Source organism: Tyto alba, unplaced genomic scaffold, assembly GCF_018691265.1.
Source record: "Tyto alba isolate M040663 unplaced genomic scaffold, T.alba_DEE_v4.0 Super-Scaffold_7, whole genome shotgun sequence".
Classification (NCBI taxonomy): domain Eukaryota; kingdom Metazoa; phylum Chordata; class Aves; order Strigiformes; family Tytonidae; genus Tyto; species Tyto alba.
Window position 1 is genome coordinate 23,411,297 of NW_024881328.1, and position 19,912 is coordinate 23,431,208.

Genomic DNA, 19,912 nt, shown 5'->3' on the forward strand with positions numbered 1-19,912 from the left:
CGCCGCTCCGGGGCCGACCCCGCCCGCCCGGCCGGCCGGCCCCTCCTTCGCGGCGCTGGCTGCCGTGCACGGGGCTCGGAAGATGGAGGACTACGGGCGATTCTTGGCGCTGCTGGTCTCGGCGCTGCTGCTGGGCTTCGTGTCGGTCATCTTCTCCCTCGTCTGGGTGTTCCACTACCGCGAGGGGCTGAGCTGGGACGGCAGCCCGCGGGAGTTCAACTGGCACCCCGTCCTCATCATCACGGGCTTCGTCTTCATCCAGGGCATCGGTGCGTCAGGGGCCCGGGCCCGGGGCTGGCACGGCGGGGGGGGCGGGGCGGGGCGGAGCGGCGGGGAGCTGCGGGGGAGCCGGGGCTGCCCGGGGCCGGGGCTGCGGGGAGCTGCGGGGAGCGGGGCTGCCCGGGGCCGGGGCGGAGCGGAGCGGCGGGGTGGCCGGCGGGCGGCCGCCGCGTACGGCCGGAGCGGGTGAGGAAAGCCAGCGCTCCCCGAGCAGGGACAAAGAGTCCCTTGTAATAAGCCCAAACTGCAATATCTGTCTGGTTTTTTTTTTGGTTTTTTCTTTTTTTTTTTTTTTTTTTCCTGCAAGCACTTGTTTACCCTGGCTTGGGATTGCCTTGCACTTTGAGTACTGCTTGCGAGGTGTGTTTTCCTAGTCAGCCTGAATTCATGCAAGTTGAGAATCGAAATGCCAGAAATGCTGCCCTAGGAAAGTTTCTCTCTTTTGGCTCCCTCTCTTTTGGCTCTCTCCCACGTCCCAAGTGGAGAAAGGAAAGTTCAGTACCACTGAAGCTAGATCCAGGAATGGGGTTTGTGCCAGAGAAAATGTAGCACCATAAACATAGTTAAAATGCAATTCATCAGCCCAGATTTAACATTCAAAATTTTTTAAAATATATCTTTTAAAGTAATTTTTTATGCTGTTGCCTAAGTAACATACAATGATTATGATGCAGTGGTGGTTTTTTGTTGTTTTGTTTTGTTTATTTATAGAGCATATGAACTTTCTATTGCATAGGGTTCAGCCTTGAACTGACTTTTAAATGTTTCCCATTACACTTGCAACATGAACAGTATCTTTTTTTCCATGCCACACAATTAGTTATGTTAGGTCTTAAGTGCAAGGGTTGTTTCTTGAGGCCTAGAGGAGCACCAGAGTTTGAACTGTGTTTCTGCTGTTAGTGTAACTGGCTAATTCCAAGAAAATGACTAATTTAGACACATTACAGTTGATAAATAGTATCAATTTAGGAAAGAAAAATACAATGCTCTCAGTAAAGTTTAAAAAGGAGGTAATGATAGAGCACCACAGAAGCCTAGTCTGTGAATATATTTAATCTAGAGCTAAATATTGCAAAAATAAGGGCACTGGACTGTACCTTAAAAATCCTGACATTTGAGAGTGTCAATTTATGGTAATGGCATTAAAACTAATGTGGAAATTTGCCAGATAACAGCTTCCAACAGGGATTTTTTAATAAAGTCGTTGACAAAATTCCTGCTAGTTTCAACATGAAAAGAACTAAGTGAAACATTAGTAACATCTCCAAGAAGGGCAAGTAACAGTGGAAATTCTCCCACAGTTTTCCCACTGACTTTTGGGGGGAGAGGACGAGGAAGATTTACTGTTCTTAAGTAATGAAGAACCTCTGGACACTTACAGTATAAATGTAAGAAGGAGTATTTATTCTTTGTAGTAGATGACAAACTAGAATTTTGCCTAGACAAACTTAGAATTTCATTTTTAATAACCTTATTTACATTTGTTTCACCACTGAATGACATATTGCATTCATCCAGCCAGAAAACTTGTCCAGCACATCCGGACATTAGTTCCAGTGGAACATGTTTGCATCACATGTGCACTCGCTCGCCTGCTCGCTCTTTAGCCGGAGCCCAGCCAGTCAGAGGTTGGAAGATGCAGGAGGAGTGGGTGGCTGTCTAGCTCTGGCTATGAAGGGAATGTTGTGATTTGAACATATACTGCAAATTTTGTTTTTTCGGTGGGAGTGGGGTGTGTTCTCAGCTTTGTGGCGTCAAGTTACAAATTGAGATTGAGCAATGAACAGTATTTTGAAGTTGTTTTACATAGTATTTCTCAATAGGTCATGAGAAATGTAATTTCAGGCTATAAATGAGCAATAAGAAACACCTGTTGTCTTCACTAAGATCCATACTAATTACTGTCATCAGACTACTGTATTTAATGTAAGCATAGACTTTTTGAAGAAAACAGAGGTTTTCTTCAGCTTTTTCCTGTGAATTTTCTTTTCTTTTTTTTTCCTCTGAAACTTAGTTTGTCCCTGTGTCACAGAGTAAGGATACTCTGCCTCAAGCCTTTGGTAGGTAAGGATACAAAGTAAACAGGATGTAAACAGAAGTTTACCACAGCTCAAAAAGAACAAAAGGCATATATACAAGGAATTAATTGATAGCAAAGCATTATTTGGGGAGGAAAACCTATTGTATAACAAGAAAAGCAAAGTCAGAGACTGAAGGAGTATTGTAGTAAATTAGATGAAATATCAACAGATAAGATACCACTGCAAATCTGAATCCAATTTGGTTGACAGAAGTCTGCCATTGAATTCAAAGTAATTTGGATGAGATGGGAATAGGATACTCTTTGCACATATACAAGAAAAAGAAAACTTTAAATAGTTAAAAGTAGAAAGGAATAGCTAATAAATAATCTTGATTAAACTTGTGTAGAGAAATTGAAATAATAATGAAATCAACAGTTTCTTGAGCTCATGAAAGTCTATACAAAGGACAGAAATGTTGTATTGTTGGTCTATAGGAGGTAGAAGGGATGACTATCATAATGTGCATATTGTGAAGTAGATGTGCCCTGATAAAGGTATTGTATGTATCTTGTCCATCGAATGAAAAAGCTGTAGGCATGCTAATATTAATACTTACTATTGGTGGATCAGCATCTACAGGTAAATGATACCTGACAAAACACTGTCAGTGCACAGTAATTATCCAGATTATTTTCTAGACTTAGAGTAGGAAAAACACAAGCAATGAAAGTCTGCGTGCATATTAGTACACCAACATTTTTTAAAGGAATAAGATAGGAAAAAAACATGTGAAAAAAAAGTGAGTTTTAAGAAGGGCTTGAAGTGTGATAGAATGGGCTAAATAGGTAAATAAGGAATTCTGTCATATTTTACATGTGGAGTTGTTGAACAATGATGGTAGACACAGGCCTTGCTCCAAAGGAGTATTTGCACACTAGTTCGTGTTTGGCCTGCAGATGATAATATTTGGTTCTCTCCTGAAGGACTAATTAAGAAACCCATCAATATATAAAATATAATGTGGAATAAATACTTTTTGAGGATTTCTCATTAATCACCTAATTTTTTTTTTTTTTTTTTCCTACAGAGATGTGAAAATCTCTGTTGCAGACTGAGGGGCAACATGGTGGGTTTTGGGGTTGTGGAAGACTGAATAAAGAATGAGTCAGAAGAAGGGAGTGGGGTAGTCTGTCTTCCATCCTCAGATCACTCTTCTACTGCTTACGAGTCACACGTAAACTATACAATAAAGCTGTAGGATGACACTATAAATCTTGGAAGATGGTTGCACAATTAATATTCCTCATCATATATAATTTATAAATACTATGTAACTTGTATTTGAAACAGGCTTAAAATATGAGGATATAGCCTAGCGTCAGCAATATATTAATAAAGGAACACAACAATAATGTTACAAGTTCTTACAGAGGAAAGAGAAGGAAAAATGCTGGTCTGCCACATTACTATGTGGTGTTACAGAGTTAATTATATTTCATCTGTATGGATGAATTACCTAGTTGGGTGAGACAATCTAACAGCTCACTGTGACGGAAATATTCCTACTTTTTTCCTCCACTTCTCCCTTTCAGCTTCCTTCTTGACTCAGACTTCATCTTCCTACTGGTTTCTTTGTGTGAGCCCTGTCAGACCCATAAACTGAATAAACCCAACTAGCAGAAAACTAACACACACACTGCCACCACCTAAATACAGTTTTTGCTGGAATAGAAACTTGAATTGTTTGCACAAAGGGTCTCAGAAGTGTCATAGACAGGAGAAGGGATATGGTGGACAATGTGCAAGAGCAAGAAGTGCAAATCTACTTTAAAGTAAGCATGGTCTTTCATCTTGAAATCACCTCTAAAGATAATGCTTGCTCTAAGTTATCTGACAAACATGATTACCTCTGCCTCAAACATAACAAAGCATCTATTCAAAGGAAAAGTAGCTAATTCCTAGATTTTCTAACATCCAGTGGGCTGCAGAATCCTCAAGAATTGGAAGGGCAAATGGCTGATGAGCTGTAAGGGTCTCATCACTGGCAGCTTGAGCAGAGGCAGCTCTCTGGATGAGTTTAGTTTGAGTCCCCTTGAAATCATAGATGGGCACCTGTCCGTTCTGTGTTAAAGTGGTTCTCAAAGAACCTAGTGGGCATTCAGAACTTGCGAAAGGTAAACAACAGGATCAGCCAAAAAGGAGTAGGAGAGGAAATAGGAGTGGAGAGGAAATAGGAGTGAAGAGGAATATTGCTTTCTGGCAGCTGTGAGGTGCTGTGCAGTGCACCCCCAGTGCACTCACAGAACCATGCTGTGTGCTTTCTAAGGTGGAGGGCATCTCACGAGCATCCACAACAGCACATGCAGCATGTGCCAGTCAGAAATACTAGAGAGGTAACTCTAGATTTTTGCTTTGTGCATTTGGCAAGGAACAGGTGTCCCATGCCACATACAAGATATTGCAAGATCACTCTGCCCTATGTGACATGCTTCAAAATCAGAGCTCAAAACAGGAGATCTGAGTGAAGAAGCTGTGTCTAAGGATGCTGAGGCTGTCAAATCTCTTCACAGTAGTAGAGATGATGTACCTAGAGAAAGTTCTTCATGGAACAGCTTTAGCATCTTACCTCTAAAAATGCTGTAAGTCTGCATGTGCTTTTAACCCAGGCTATTTTAATTCTGAGATGAAATTACACATCACGTCTGAGTCAGTTTTTAAGAGATTGCACCACTGAAAGCAGAATCTTCCTCCTCCTCTCCCCTCTGCTCCCCAGATTGTCTTGCTTCCTCCTGCTGGTCAGAAAAGCACCAGTTATGACAAAGGCAGGGGGAAGCACACAAAAGTGGAACAAGAGTGGTGATGGGAAATAGGACTGTGTCTTTACACAGTGATAAACAGTCAGATCTGCTCAAGTTGACATAGCCCTCACGGAAAGAGGATTAAACCAAATTGTACTATCGTGCATATGTCCTGGGCTGTGGCATGTAACATGCTAATGCATAGTATTGCTAACAAGTGTCCAAGCCATTAGTCTGTGTTCCTTGCTTTTCTATCATACTGTTTATGGGAAACAACCCAGAAAATTCATGGCCCAGATGGAGATCTGAGTCTATGTGGACGAGTGACCAGGTGTACTGGTTTGAGCCCAGAGGGCAGCTGAGCACCATGCAGCCATTCACTCACCCCTTCCCCCCCAGGCTCCTATCTTCCTGATTTTGTAGGATTTATTATTCTTACTTTTTAGAAGTAGAAAGCTGACAACTATCAAAGTGCTGTATATATTTAAATATTCTAAGGGACACTTTCATTCCAGTATGTTATTTTCACACAGTATGTGAAAGCATACATTGATAAAACTTATGATTGCAGTCTGGAAATTTCACGTCTGAACAGTGTTTTTTTTGTAAATTACTTAGTGCTATACTGTTTCCTGACATGAATCCAAGTAAACAAAAATGTGTAAACAGAACCTTGAAATTAATTTGTCATTTATTATTATTCATCACAACATACAGAATGAATATCCTATTTATTTTCCAAAACCTATACTTTTTGAGTAAAAACCTAGGGTTATAGAGAAGTAATGAGTAAGGCACATGAGAACCACTTAAGTAAATTCTTTATCTTTGCATTTATCGGGTAATACTTCCTTTTTTTTTTTTTTTTTTTTTTTTTCTGGTGCACATCTATTTCTTAATGTTTGGAACAGGAACTTTTTAAAAAACCTGTTTGTGTTCTTATTCTTTTCTATTAGCACAGCTAATTATATACAAAGATTTTAATGTAATTTCATAAGCAGAAACCCTAAATGAGGATATGATGAATCAGATGAATGAAGCTCAGTCTTTTTGCTTAGGTAAGACATGGATGTGGGAATTAGCCTTTATTGGTCAAGTGATCAGGTGTTCTCATAAATATTTGTCCCTTGTTATTTGAATATACTTACGTGCTGTCACACATCCAGAATTACTACCTAGTTTGTAATCGGATATACCTGGGGCTTCATTGATCTAATCTGGTCTGTATGTGTGCCCTGTGGAAAGCACCTAGATCATACGACAGGCGGGGGACAGTTGTGGCAAGGAAGGAGCAGTGGGGACCTTGAGGAAAGAGCCTGGCAAGAAGCAAGAGGCAAGAGCCTGGCAAGAAGTTATTTTTATGGACTATCTGGAGTCGGATCACCAGAATTTTTTGTTTTGTTCAGTCTGGACAAAACACTGTCTGCTAGAGTTATTAATGCAAATATAGGCAAAACCCCCTTACATTCATCAAACAGTGTTGGAACAGTTGTAGTTGCCAAATCCTTCTGTCTCTTAAGAGTCAGATTATGATTCCCTTATGTTAAATAGCATTTTCCCATTTATGGTCCTATTAGTATCAATGCAATAGGTAGTGATAGAAATATCTACACAATTAGAGAATAGCATTATCCAAAGTTGGCAAAGAGAATAAATATTAAAAAATGATCTTACATACTTTCTCAATAGGTGATCTTCTGCATACAAGAATTAGGCCCTATTCTTCCAACCTGACTAGTAGCAGAAAAATCAAAAGCCTATGCAAAATCCCTGTTAGATCAATTTAAAGAATGAGGGAAAGATGACACCAAGCTGTTTATTGTTCTTTGTCCAAAACACACTTAAATTGTTTTAAAATTAGGAAAAAATCTCCCTGAAAGCTATATTTAAGCCTCAGTTGTATATCTGAAATATGCTATGATATGTGTAGGAGAAAAAGCCTATTAATAGACTTCTTTAGAGGCTTAAAGGTTGGATTTTCCTGTCATTTACAATTGAACTATGTGAATTATGCATGATTATTAAAATCTGAGAGAAGTTACCCCATAAGGCATAAAATCTTGTTTCTGTTCTTTCTTCAGCTATTATTGTGTACAGATTGCCCTGGACCTGGAAGTGCAGCAAACTCCTAATGAAGTTCATACATGCTGGATTAAATACCATAGCTATGATTCTTGCAATTGTTTCTATGGTAGCTGTGTTTGAATTCCACAATGCCAGGAACATTCCTAACATGTACAGTCTGCACAGCTGGATTGGGCTGACTGCTGTTATATTTTATTCTCTCCAGGTCAGAATCTAATTGTATTTATAAGCAGGGTGTAAATTTGAAGAATGTGTTGAGTAATTCAGGCACAATAGACCCTCACTAATATACTCCTGTTACTGGGATAGCCATTTTACATTCTGTGATTTGGCAAATTAGCATGTAAATGTGCAAATACTGGATCCTTGACTTTAAGGAAAAACGTATTTTAAAGCATATTTTGTTTATTTGCTGGGATAATGGCAGTTTATTTACTAGTTAGTTATACAGTACTGTGTTTCTAGGCTCTATAAACAGCTGAAGTTAAAGCAAGTGATTTGGTTTGTTGGCAGCATATTTAAATACAGTTAGAGCTTTTATTATGGAAGTCTCAGATTAAGTAATTGTTTTTTTTCCAGCTATCATAATTTTAAGTAGTCACTTCTTGGCCTCAGGACTTGTTTATCAGCAGAACAAATGCAGCAGGGAACAGTACTTATGTTTGTGGCTCTGACATCTGAATGAGCTACCGCTGGCTAACCAGTTTTCCTGAATCAGCAAAACTTTGATAAATGTTCATGTATATGCTTTTAACTGCTTCCATTGGCAGAGAATTAGAATTATCATAATCTAAAATGAACTAATGTAGTATGTTTTACATTTGGCATAGATGAAGAGCAGTCATGCCCTGGTCTTTAGTGTACATATACAGATGTAATGTTTCTACATATAAACTCTGAATTCCCTATATTGTGTTATTACACTATGGAGATTTATTTTGTTCCTTCAAATTGTGATTCTTAATTTTTTTTTTGCCAAAACACTAGAAAGAAAAAATAAGACTTAATTATCTAGTGATCAAGCAAAAAAAATCCCCAGCTGAGGTATTTGGGTTCTGGAATTTTATCCTTCATTGCTCATGCTAGGAGGTACAAGAAATAGTAGTGAAATAGTGTTTTTAACACTTGGAAAAAAGAAAGCATATTGCAGCATTGTTGAGTATATTATTTGTAGTTGAATTAAGCTAATGAATAAGAAGGATCAATGTTAAGATTTTCCTTGTCTTAATACTGCAGTTATTTCAGGAAAATCTGTGCTGCCACTATACTGAGCATCAGCATTTTTTCTAGTGGTTAAGATAAGAATCGTGAATAAGAACTTAATTCTACTTTTAATTTTGCTGTTATAAACATGATCAATGGCACTTAATGCCTTGCTTCTCTCATCAACAGAATTGTGGTATTCCTCCAAACTGGGATCTAAATCTCCAGCCAGAGACTGATGTTTGTTAAGTGATTGAGTACTATTGTTAAAAAATAGTAATAAAGTAATATCTCTGTTAATAGAGAAGACACTTGGTATTTACCAGAAATGGTATGTCAATCTCAGAACTGAAAAATTATTGACAGGGGATGCTCACATAATACTATGCCTACAAGAATAATAATGTAAATATATTGTATTTAAGCCAAATGTATGTTAATACAGTATAGCACAAGGGAGTAAATTTAAGAATAAGTCAGAAATGTAAAATGGAGACTGTCTCTTGGAAAGCAATACTCTGGAAAGAAGTACTCAAAGATGTCATGAAGCTCAAAATGAGTTCTCATAATGCTGTGACAACAGGAAAGGTAAATTCTCTAATAAGACATTATCTTAACCTGCCTATATGGTATTGGCAAAACTTATATGAAGTACTATGGAATAATTATTTTAATGTAAAAACAAAAATTAAAAAAAAATCTGGAAATGTAATTTGAGAGCTGGAAAAACTATCTTCCAGTGAAAGACTTTAAAAGTTCCAACTGTTTAGAAGCTCTAAAGAAGATTAGGAGATGATTTGATTAGGGTGTATCAAAAAGCTTCACAGAGAGAAAATACCAGGCTCTTTAATCTGGCACAGAAAGACCACAGAGAGATTACAACTGAAAGTTAAAGCAAGATGAAATAGAAATTCATGCACTATTTCTAGTTTAGCAGCAGGGGTGAGTAACAGTAGAACAAACTAAAGAAGTGATGCAACCTCAATATGACCGGGCAAGCCTGTGACTGAAACCATGTAACATGGTGGGTTATCTTCCATCACAAAATGGAAGCTCCCATTAGCACTAATGGGAGGACTCATGTCCCCTGAATAACTTCACACCACCCACACACATCTTCACTCTGTAAATGCCAGCTGATTGATATACTGAGATATAGACCATTGCCCCTCTAAAGACATATACTTTAACCAAAACACTAACAAAGTAAAATTATTTAGTCCACTCAAGTAAGAAGGTTAAACTGCATTCCGATCTTCATTTATGTGTAAATCTGTAACAGAAGCAGAGAACAGGACTTGAAGAGACTAAAAATGTAGCTACTCACACCTTTGATATATTATTAGATTAGTGACACTGAAAGCTTGTGTTTCCAGTATTCAGTTTCGTTGCAGTTTTAGCATTACCAATAAGTTTGGGCACTGATACTAGGTGGGATTATTTATAAAGTATTTCATGTCTGCTTCCCAGGTGCTAATCCAGAATTACTGCTTTGATTTTGAAGGGAAATACATTCAGAAATAAAAATGATAATTATTTTCAAATTTGTACCTGAAGACATCTCAAAATGGAATTTTTATTATGATTTTTATTCTGCTTGAGAAGTGCAGCTTGTTTCCCATAAAGCTTTAACTATGAATCTGTTTTGTGTTTAGCTTTTCTTAGGTTTCGCTGTCTTTCTGCTCCCTTTTGCTCCAGTTCCTCTCCGAGCAGCTCTCATGCCAATACATGTTTATTCGGGTCTTAGCATCTTTGCAACAGTGATTGCAACAGCTCTCATGGGAATCACAGAAAAGCTCATCTTTTCATTGTAAGTATTTTTTTTTTCACTTGTTTATTAAGATTATTCATTGCAAACTGTAGTTCCATTAGCACAGAATAATAACCATCTAGTATTGGGACATTGTTTTGGTTTGGTTTGGTTTGGTTTCAAAAGACCGCCTATCTAGCAGGAGACTGCTGGTCTTTAAAACAACTGACCTTTTTTTCCTTTTTTCCCCTTCCAAAGGAAAAGTCCTGCATATAGTTCATCCCCACCAGAGGCAACTTTTGTCAACTGTCTTGGTCTTTTGCTTGTCATATTTGGTGCACTTATTTTGTGGATGGCAAGCAGGCCTCATTGGAAACGCCCACCAGAAGAGAATGCTAAAATTCTGCGGCCCATTGGAGAGACTCCTGAAGGCACAGAAGCAGAATCCACAATGACAGATGGTAGTAATGCAGATAAGTCTGATCTGAGGATCAATAGTGAAGCAGCCAGAAAACAAAATCTCAGACTTGATGAAGCAGGCCAACGATCAACTATGTAAAGAAAATACACAGAATAACAGTACTATTATACCTCCAACCCCCCCTGATTCCTTCCGATTTAGTTATATTGATATACAAATAGGTTGGGGTTTTATTTTCAGTATGGTTTGTGCAAAGATACTCAAGTTGTCTGAATATGAATTTGAATTCCAGTAAGTCCCAAACATACTATTTTGGTTCATGCTCAGTCCTCAATTTAAAAGTGAGAGTATGAATGGCATGACATAAGGGGAAAATCACATAATTGAAAAATATTTTCTGTATCACTTCTTAATTTAATAGTCATGAAAAGTTAGCAAGATTGAGACTAAATTTTGCTCTGAGTGATTTTGCAGGTTATGAATCAGTCATGAAGTATACCACACAGCAGAATTTAGTTGGTCACACATAATTTTTCTGGTAACGTTCACTTTTTTAAAGCCCTGATTTCTTAAGCTGTTTAACCCCCTCACTAGCTGCTAAGATCTATGGGATTTGAAGTCATTCAGCAATTTGCAGAGTTGCACCATAAAAATGTTTAGTCTAAAACGTTTAATTCAAAAAAAGAAACGAAAGTTTGCCTGAAATCTTCATTAAATGTTACGTTTCCTTTAAAAACGTCTATGTTGATTTTTTTTTTTTTTAAATCAGAATGTATTTATTGACTTTTTAACCAACTCTACCAAATATAAAGTATACAGACAACATTTGGTTTTGGATTATGTGAGATCATTACTGAAATCTAAGGAATTTGTAAGACATCCAAATGCAGAATTTGTCTTATCTAGAAAGCTATAGATACACACTTAGAAAAATATGTATCAAATAAACCAAGTATTCCTTTTATCCTAAAAGGCAACATTTTACTATCTTTATTTGATTGCACAGTTCTACTGATTTATGGCACCAGACTAGAAATTAGGTGGTTAGAAACCAGAAAAGACTGCTAGCAGTCTCACAGAAGAAAGGAACTTGAAGTGAGAAATTCTTCCTCCAAGAAACAGCTGAGCTTTGCTGATTTGATTAAAACGCTACCCATTAACTGAAAGCCAATTTTGGTATCTTCACATTGGTGTCAAAATCATTATTGTAACAGTCATGAATACGTACTTCAGTCTATAAGCAAACTATATGAACTCTATGACTTTTAAATTTGAAATTAAATGTTAAATAATGTGGTTTGAGTCTCTGCTAACACTTTTATAGCTCTTTATAGTAATCAGACTATTAATGTATTATGTTAATTCATTATTTTCACATATATAAAAATATTTTTTACTACTATAGAAGAATAATTATAGTAGATTATTTTGACTGCACATGTCTAAAATGATGAGCCTTTCTATTATACTCCTTTGTAAAACCTGCAGAGCCCACTACAAGTCCAAATTTACCACTGTTCATGTTGCAATATAGATAGTTTCAGACAGCATATAATTTCCTATTTTTTTAAAGACTACATAAATTTTTATCTACTACAGCTTTTTAAAATGTTTAAAGACATTAAACTTTGGTAAATATGCAATTTTTGTAGTTCAGCCTTGCATTAATACAATTTTGGTCATGAGTTATTTTGGAACTTCTCTGACAAGAAGCACCTCAGTTCCCCTTATTAGATTTGTAATAACATTTAATTATTTGGTGAATGCAGTATAGCAAGCTAGTATAGTAAATTATTTGAAAAACATTTCTGTTGTACCATTTGGTACTCATAGACTACATCCCAGAGTTTTATGTTTTCACTTACATATGTTTGTGGATGACTGGGACCCACCTAACATTGGTGTATTGTTTCATTTGAGAAAATACATGCTTTTAAATGCCTTAGTGTAGAATTCACGTATGATAGAACAAATACTGTCCTATTGTGTGAGCACTTTTCCAGTCTCACTATGTGCAATGGATCAGACAGCTTTTTCCCTGTTTTTCAAGTTCCACACAATTATCTGTCTTCTGTAAAATTGTGCTGCGCAGCTTCAGCATAGAATCGAAATAGTACTGATAGAAGCTTTCTGAGAGAAAAACAAGAGCACTTGTTTTACATTACATTAGTGCTCAACTGACACAACATGAGTATGTTATGCATCCTATTACAAATTTATATATTGAACATCAAGTAGGAAGAGGGATTCGCAGTAGCTTCTGGAGAACACTAAACTGTGCTCTCTTCTAATCTCATTATGTTCTGCTCAACAAGTCTGCTCTTTTTGGTGAAACCAGTAAGCATCTTACAGCTGGTGGATGCACATTTAGTTTTTGTGAGAGATGCTCTATTAACACTTTTGAACTGTAACAGGTGAAGTGAATAAATGAACTCAACTGTTTTAGTAATTTACTACGCTAGCTTTCTATAGTGCACTCACACAGGCAACAGCATTTTAAGTTGGTATGTATTGGCCTGTTACTGTGTCTCATGCACCTGTGAAAATGAGCTCATTCAATCCTTGCATAGTACTAAGTCATCTATTACAAGTGCATGTTCATATAGAAGGTAGTCACTTGTCTAAGAACTACTCTGGAAGAAACTCTAATTGTACACTATATTGGGAAAAACCCACAAAATCTGTGATTTCTTTTGTTACAAGACTGACTTGGATATATTGAAATCAACAGCTTTTAGGTGGATGGTTCTACATGCTGTTAAAAGTTAAGCTGTAGTAACCCGTACGCCTTCTGTTTTCCAAGTCATTCCATGTATTGTTCAAAGGTAATGATACTTGAAAAAGAATGGTGACATTTCTTTACTTCTCTATTCTGATGATATAAAACTAATTGAAAATCAAGAATTAGCAAACTTTTGAGGATAGTCTGCTAGACTATATTTTTGTTTTGCAACTTTAAGATTAAATGTGACAGTAGAAACTCAGTGGGAGCTGGAAGATTCCATTCTAGGAAATTATCATAATCAGTAATATCTCATGTGTATGAACTGTGGGCTTCTGGCTGCTTTGGTCTGTGGAAGGTCCCCGTGAGATGCGGTAGCTGTGAGCTCCTAAACCTTGCTCAACCTTGGTGTGTGCAATTTAGAACAGACTGAACATGCCATAGACTTTTGGCTTCTGTTCTAAATTGATTTAAAAGGTCTTTAAGTATCCTTGCAACTTATGAGGTTAGTTCAAGTGCTAAATAAAAATACATAGGACTTTGGAGAGTCAATTTCTCTGGAAAAAATATTCATAAAGCTGCTTCTCAACGTGGCCTTCCATTAACTTTCCTTTCATACAACTGTTCTTACTTGTATTTACGCGTAATAGTAGCAACACGGGAAATAAAAAGGTATATTTTCAAAGATATAAAGGGAAGGTAGAACTCTAGCTTTTTTATCAGGATTTTTCTTCATGTTTCTTCTACATTGTTGTTTTTACAGGGACATGATTGTAGAACTTACATTCCAAGTCTGGATTCCTATAAAAATATAGGAAGTTACAAAACCTAACATTAAAAGTGGTATTTTTTTAAGATGCTGGAAAAAAAATATTTTAAAAATGTATTTACATGCTGTCATGCAGCACAGCGTAAAGAAGCAGAAAAGTGTTTTTTCCAACATCAGTGAAACTGAGAAATGATGGTGCAAATTACGTTTTAAAATTGAATGTACAGTAATTGCATGTATACTTCTAACTACATGTAACCAAGAAGATTGCATATGATATTGTAAATATGGATTACTTGTTTACATGGATATTTTATTGAGAGACTAAAAGATATTGCCAAATATTTTCTATTTCAGAAGACTCTTTCTTTTGCTTCTATTCCAGGAAATTCCTTCCTCTGTTTCTAATCGTTCACAAGAACGTAAAGAATTATTTTATTGTTTTGTCACTTGCAGTACTTATTTGTAGATGAAAGCAAATGTTTAATTACAATGTCTGTTTTCCTTATTCTTTTTTGTATGTTAATAAAAATTACTTTTCAAGCTTGTGATACCACCGAGTACAGATTTATATTATTGTACTAAAATACAACTTTCTAAATTTGGCAAAAGATCAAATTATTCTTATGTTTACTTTTTTGAAAACAGGAGGGTAGTTGTAGAAAATTTCTTAGATATCTCTTAATTCCAAGTATTCCTGATGATCTTCCTAATGAAATTTATGTACTCTGTAGTATTAGAAGGATAATCAGTATCTAATTGGTATATAACAGAAAGTGAAGGAATTCACTGTATAAAGAAATAAACTGTATTTCACCTTCTGATCATAATAGAATTTCCCCATAGCAGTTCTTAGAGGGAAAAAAACCCTGAAATGATCCTCAGTAATGAGATTGCCATAGCAAATAAGGGGAGATAATAAATTCTGATGTGTGACGGTCACATAATGCCCTCAGATAAATAACCAAACTGAATGCAGAGCAAAGGTTTTGACCCCATGAAATCTTCTGACCCAGATTTAACATCTGCACAACAAGTCACTCATCAATAGGTTATTGATCAAAAATGCTATAAATGTCAAAACCATCTATATGAACACATCTGTAACAAGTAAGAATTAAGGTATATTCTTGAGCTTAGTAAGATTAATTGGAAACTCCTCTAAAAGTGTAAAGCATAAATTGGTTATTCCTGACTATCCTACAGCTGTTAGCTAAAACTTTCCAATATCATCATCACAGAAGAGTAAAAAAATTACTGTTACAATCATCACTAAAGCAGAAAACTTGCTGTATTCTGACAGTTCCCTGTTGCTGATAACTTCTCTCAACTGTCTTCTGAAGGCTGCATTTTCTGGGGAAAGTTCTGGTAAAATAGTCCATATCTTTTCAATACGTTGATTATTACAAAATTGAATAAAAGCTCAATTGCATTCACACTTGAAAGAGGGGACTCAACATTTTGGCAGGAAGACTGCATTTGTGTAGAGAACTGTTTTTTGTAAATGGTTGATGGAACCCTTGTAACTTATGTACAGATTCTTGCCTTGTGCTATGGTATGAGCAACACTTTTGATCTCTGTAGGACTAGTGGGCAGTAATGAAGGGCAAGTTACTATACAGGAAGAGACTGAAGTCCAGGTCAAAAAAATAGATTACCACCATTCCAAGCGAATGCAGCTAACAGAAGAGAGAAGGTGAAGTTAAGAAAATCCAGTTACTACTGTACACATATCAGAACTTTTGTTGTAACAAAAATGACAAGGCCACAGCTAACTCTAATAGAAGTAGAAATAACTTGTATACATTTCAATGAGCTCACTTCTGTTTGCCAAGTATGGTCATCATAGACTGACAACTAACGTGTTCATTTGGGGCTTGAGTTTACAGTCCATGGCCATGTATACTGGATACTCGTTGGCTCTCAAATTCCATCTTTTGCCTATTGCCAAGTCAAGCAAGAGCTATAAAGGGAGTTAACAGAAAATGGATAAAAGTTGTGAAAATGCTTTAAATTTTTATTTAAATTTTCACTAGTGTTTCATTGCAACAAGGAAATTTCCATCTAGTGGTACTGAAAGTCTGCAGGGCATTATTAAATAGTGTGATTAATAATCAGATTTTAGAATATTTTTGTAGCAGATGATCTTTCTCATATGTATGTACAAGCAGTAACCCACTAGGTGGCAAGCACTACCAAAACAGCCTTTGGCAGATACTAGCCTGTCATTGCTTCAGATGATATAGTATGATGAGTCATCCGCTTTAAAATAAAATTACAAGGTTAGTAGACAGTTAGAGACAAAACACACAGTCATGTCAGAATTTATATATTTAGTTTATATATTTCTAAAGGGCTCACTTAAAATACAGTATTTCTTAATCTCTGATGTTGGAAATTGTTCTTTATTGTACTCCACTTCAGACTACTTAAACTCCTGTTTGTAACTTCTGTGTCTGTGAGTACAAGCTTGGTTAAAAGACACAACAAAGAGAACATAAGAGCATGAAAGTTTAGGGATAAGCTCATATACAAGATAAGAAAGTAGCAAGAATTAGAAAAAACCCAAGAACTTCCAGTACTTTTGCCATCTGATCTTGAAGTCTCACATAAAATTTGACCCTGAAAAAGTGAACATTAGCACCAATTTCAAAGAACCAAAAAGTAAACTTCTCCCCTCTGATTCATGGTAACAGCTTCTGTTCTTAATTTATTTGTGGATACTGCCTTTGTAAGCATGTTTTCTGACATGTTCCACTGAGTATACTAGTTTCAGTACTACTGAAAGCTATTTTGTATGTTGTACGCTAGTGCTATTTTTTGATCTGACTTGCTTACTTATCCTCTCAGGCTGTACTGGAAGATATTTTGTCTCCTATAGCTAACTATGGCAGTGATTTCACAGTGTTAGTAACAGTGGGAGTACTGATATAGCCAGGGCACTGTGGTTTTTCACAAAGCTTAGTATTGATGTTCAGGTCAACAAAGTGGCAAAATTCAGTGTAATAGTGTAATTCTGATTCTCCAGGACATTACTTTCATTATTGCTATGACTATTGGTTCTGGTAGAAATACCATGTTAAAAGACCTCCAGTATAAGTATTACCCTAGCAATTCAGCTTGAATGCTTTATCCTTTTGTTAAAAACATCAATTGTTGTTGCAGTTAAGGGATAGCTCATAGATCATTGTGGCAATGGGAGCACTAATACTGTCTGGCTACTTTCTGAGCAGATGTAGAGAACACGATTAGAAATACAAGAAAATTTACATGAATGCTCATTGCTGTTATTACTGCATCTGTAATGAGAAATTCGAACAAAAGTTCAGTAAGACACGGCCCCTGAAATCATTTTAGTCTATTCCAAATGCAAGACTTCCAATGGATAATAATTTATATAATGTTACAATCGTCAGCGCCCTGAACACACTAATAGGCCTTCATGGCCCTGACCAGCCTCACCTGGGACCCGTGCCCACATGCCCCTGCCCATGAGTCCAGGGGCTCTAATTAAGCTCCGCCTGGATGCATCAGTCCTTGCCTGTGTCCCACTGGACCTGACTTCCTGGCCTGGTTTCTGCCTGACCCCATCACCATGGTCCTGCCCAGTGATCACAGGATTCTGACCTGTGTCTTGATTTTCCAGCATGACTGTTGACCTGCCTCAGCACCATGAACTTCCCTGATGATGTTGAACCTGGTTGCCATTTCCATGCCTGCCCTGCTCCCAGCGAGCCCCCACGGCTCCCTGGCAGCAATTTTCTTGTATATTCAGCCTGTGCTCTGAACTGGATAGATCAGTCTTCATGGAGTATTTGCTGTAGCAGGCAGTGGTTTCTCCATTTATAACTATTTCTTCTCTTCGTATGGTTTTATGGAAATAATTTGCTTAAAAAGCCTTAAAGCTACATTGTAATTATAATTCACAAATAGAGCATGAGGTGCATGGAGTGACCAAAGATGGTTGCTGGACAGTTGCACAATAAAAATGAAATAATTGAAATGATACCATCATTTCACAGGTCTCCATACCTAATAAGAGTGGCAGCTGGAAATGTATGACTATGCTTCTTTAAGTCTGTAGCAGTGTAAAAGCATAAATAAATCTTGTCCCCACTTTACTGCATACTGTAAGCAGAAGTTGGAAGTGCCTTGGAAAACAAAACTGCAGCAGCTTTCAAAATGCTGCGGTAGAAGACTTCCTAGCTCTTTTGTCTGTAGTGACAGTTACACAGGTGGTGACTGAAACTAACAACTGCTGCCCAACAAAGAAGGCACCGTTATACATGGATTTGGATGAACTGTTCTCTGCTAACAAGCAGTGGGACCCTGAAAATGGCACTGCAAAAGCTTGGGAAGAATTTGCCTGTCCATGAGACTGTGAGTGTATACCCAAAAGCAGCATTTGGCTCAAAGAGTTTGCATATGAACCTAAGCACTGCTATCCTATCCTCAAATAAATGAGAAGAAGTTCATGGGCAATACAGGCAGTCAGCCATTCCCACACCAACAGGGTTCAAATTGCCCTCAGTAGCGTTATTCCACTTTGAAAAAAGGTACCTTTAAGAGTTGCTTCCAGAGTTTTCAGTGGACTTCAGAGACAGTAGAGTTCAATGTTACTCCAACCTCTGACTGCACCTGTACTCTGTTTGTGCCTGATTTTCCTATAAAGTCAAATATTCTGGCACAGAATTACATATAGTGCTTATTTTGATTTCTTCCTTCATAAGCCTAAGTCAGTCATCAGGGAGTCTTGCATACATTGTCTAAGCCTCTTTGTAATTTTCAATTGGTGCTCAGGTACTAACACAGAAATAATACAGGAATCTCTATCAGGGAATCTACACATGGTTTGAGCTCTTCAGAGCAATGCCCAGGTCTCTTTCCTAAGTTAAGGGGTGATTACAATCCTCTTAGAGTTCAGACCTTTCCTCATATTTTTCCTACAAATGTCATTATTTTGCACTTACTAACATTAAGCTTTCCAAGCCACTGAGTTACATGTGCTTCATTCACTAAATAACATTTCTTTCTTATTCCAGGCTCTCTTCTCTAGTTCTTCTAAGGACATTTTATTCCTAACTCTGCATTCCCTGAACCCCTTCTCTAGCTAACAAAATCCTTATATTTCTAAGTACATTTTCTCTGTTTTATAACCCTGGTAATAATTCTCTCATTTTGGGGAGAGCAAGCCAGCTTAGTATGAATAAAACCATTCCTCCTAATGCCTTAAAGGACTAATTCACTCTGAAGTAAGCTCTTGTGGAATGTAATAACTGGATACAAAGACATTTTGTACATCAGTCCAATATGTACAAATTCAGATTATATTACAAACCACACTTTTAGTTTTATTATGTTGTCAGCATTTTTGTATTATAGTTATTTTTATTATACCTAGTCTTCCTTTACCTATATCTAAACATTTAAAATACCCCTAATAAAAGTACTAGCAACATTTTATAATATGTAGGACTGTAATAATAAAGAATACCTTGGGGTTTTGATCTAACATATTGAATTTTCCAATAAAATATTTTTTGTGTCTCTACAGTCTGTATGCAAAATACATAGAATCCATCCCACCAGCTACATCCAACAATTTTTGGTTACTTTAAATCTATAATTTGAGGTCTGACTCATTTTCAGAGAAGACAGCTTGTTTAGCCTCTATACAAAACACTAGGAAAAGCAGAAACTTCAATTTGTTCTCTTTATAGATTTGTTTATTCAGAAAGAAGCTTTGAAATAAAAGGCTTTGAAAAGCTGGCAAGCTTGCCGAACAATAAGTTGTTATTCTTTGAAGACATATTATCTTAAAAATTACAAGAAAACCTGAGTGTTTCTAATAAGCAGAACTC

At 36.9% G+C, this 19,912-nt stretch overlaps 1 protein-coding gene across 1 annotated transcript; it reads left to right on the forward strand.

The window, feature by feature from the left end:
* LOC104368211 (plasma membrane ascorbate-dependent reductase CYBRD1) lies at positions 1-14,604 on the forward strand. Its single transcript, XM_032989782.2, has 4 exons — positions 1-269; positions 7,183-7,391; positions 10,045-10,199; positions 10,398-14,604. Exons 1-4 carry the CDS (start codon positions 83-85, stop codon positions 10,696-10,698), a joined length of 852 nt encoding a protein of 283 aa, XP_032845673.2. The 5' UTR covers positions 1-82; the 3' UTR covers positions 10,699-14,604.
* Positions 14,605-19,912: the final 5,308 nt, after the last annotated feature.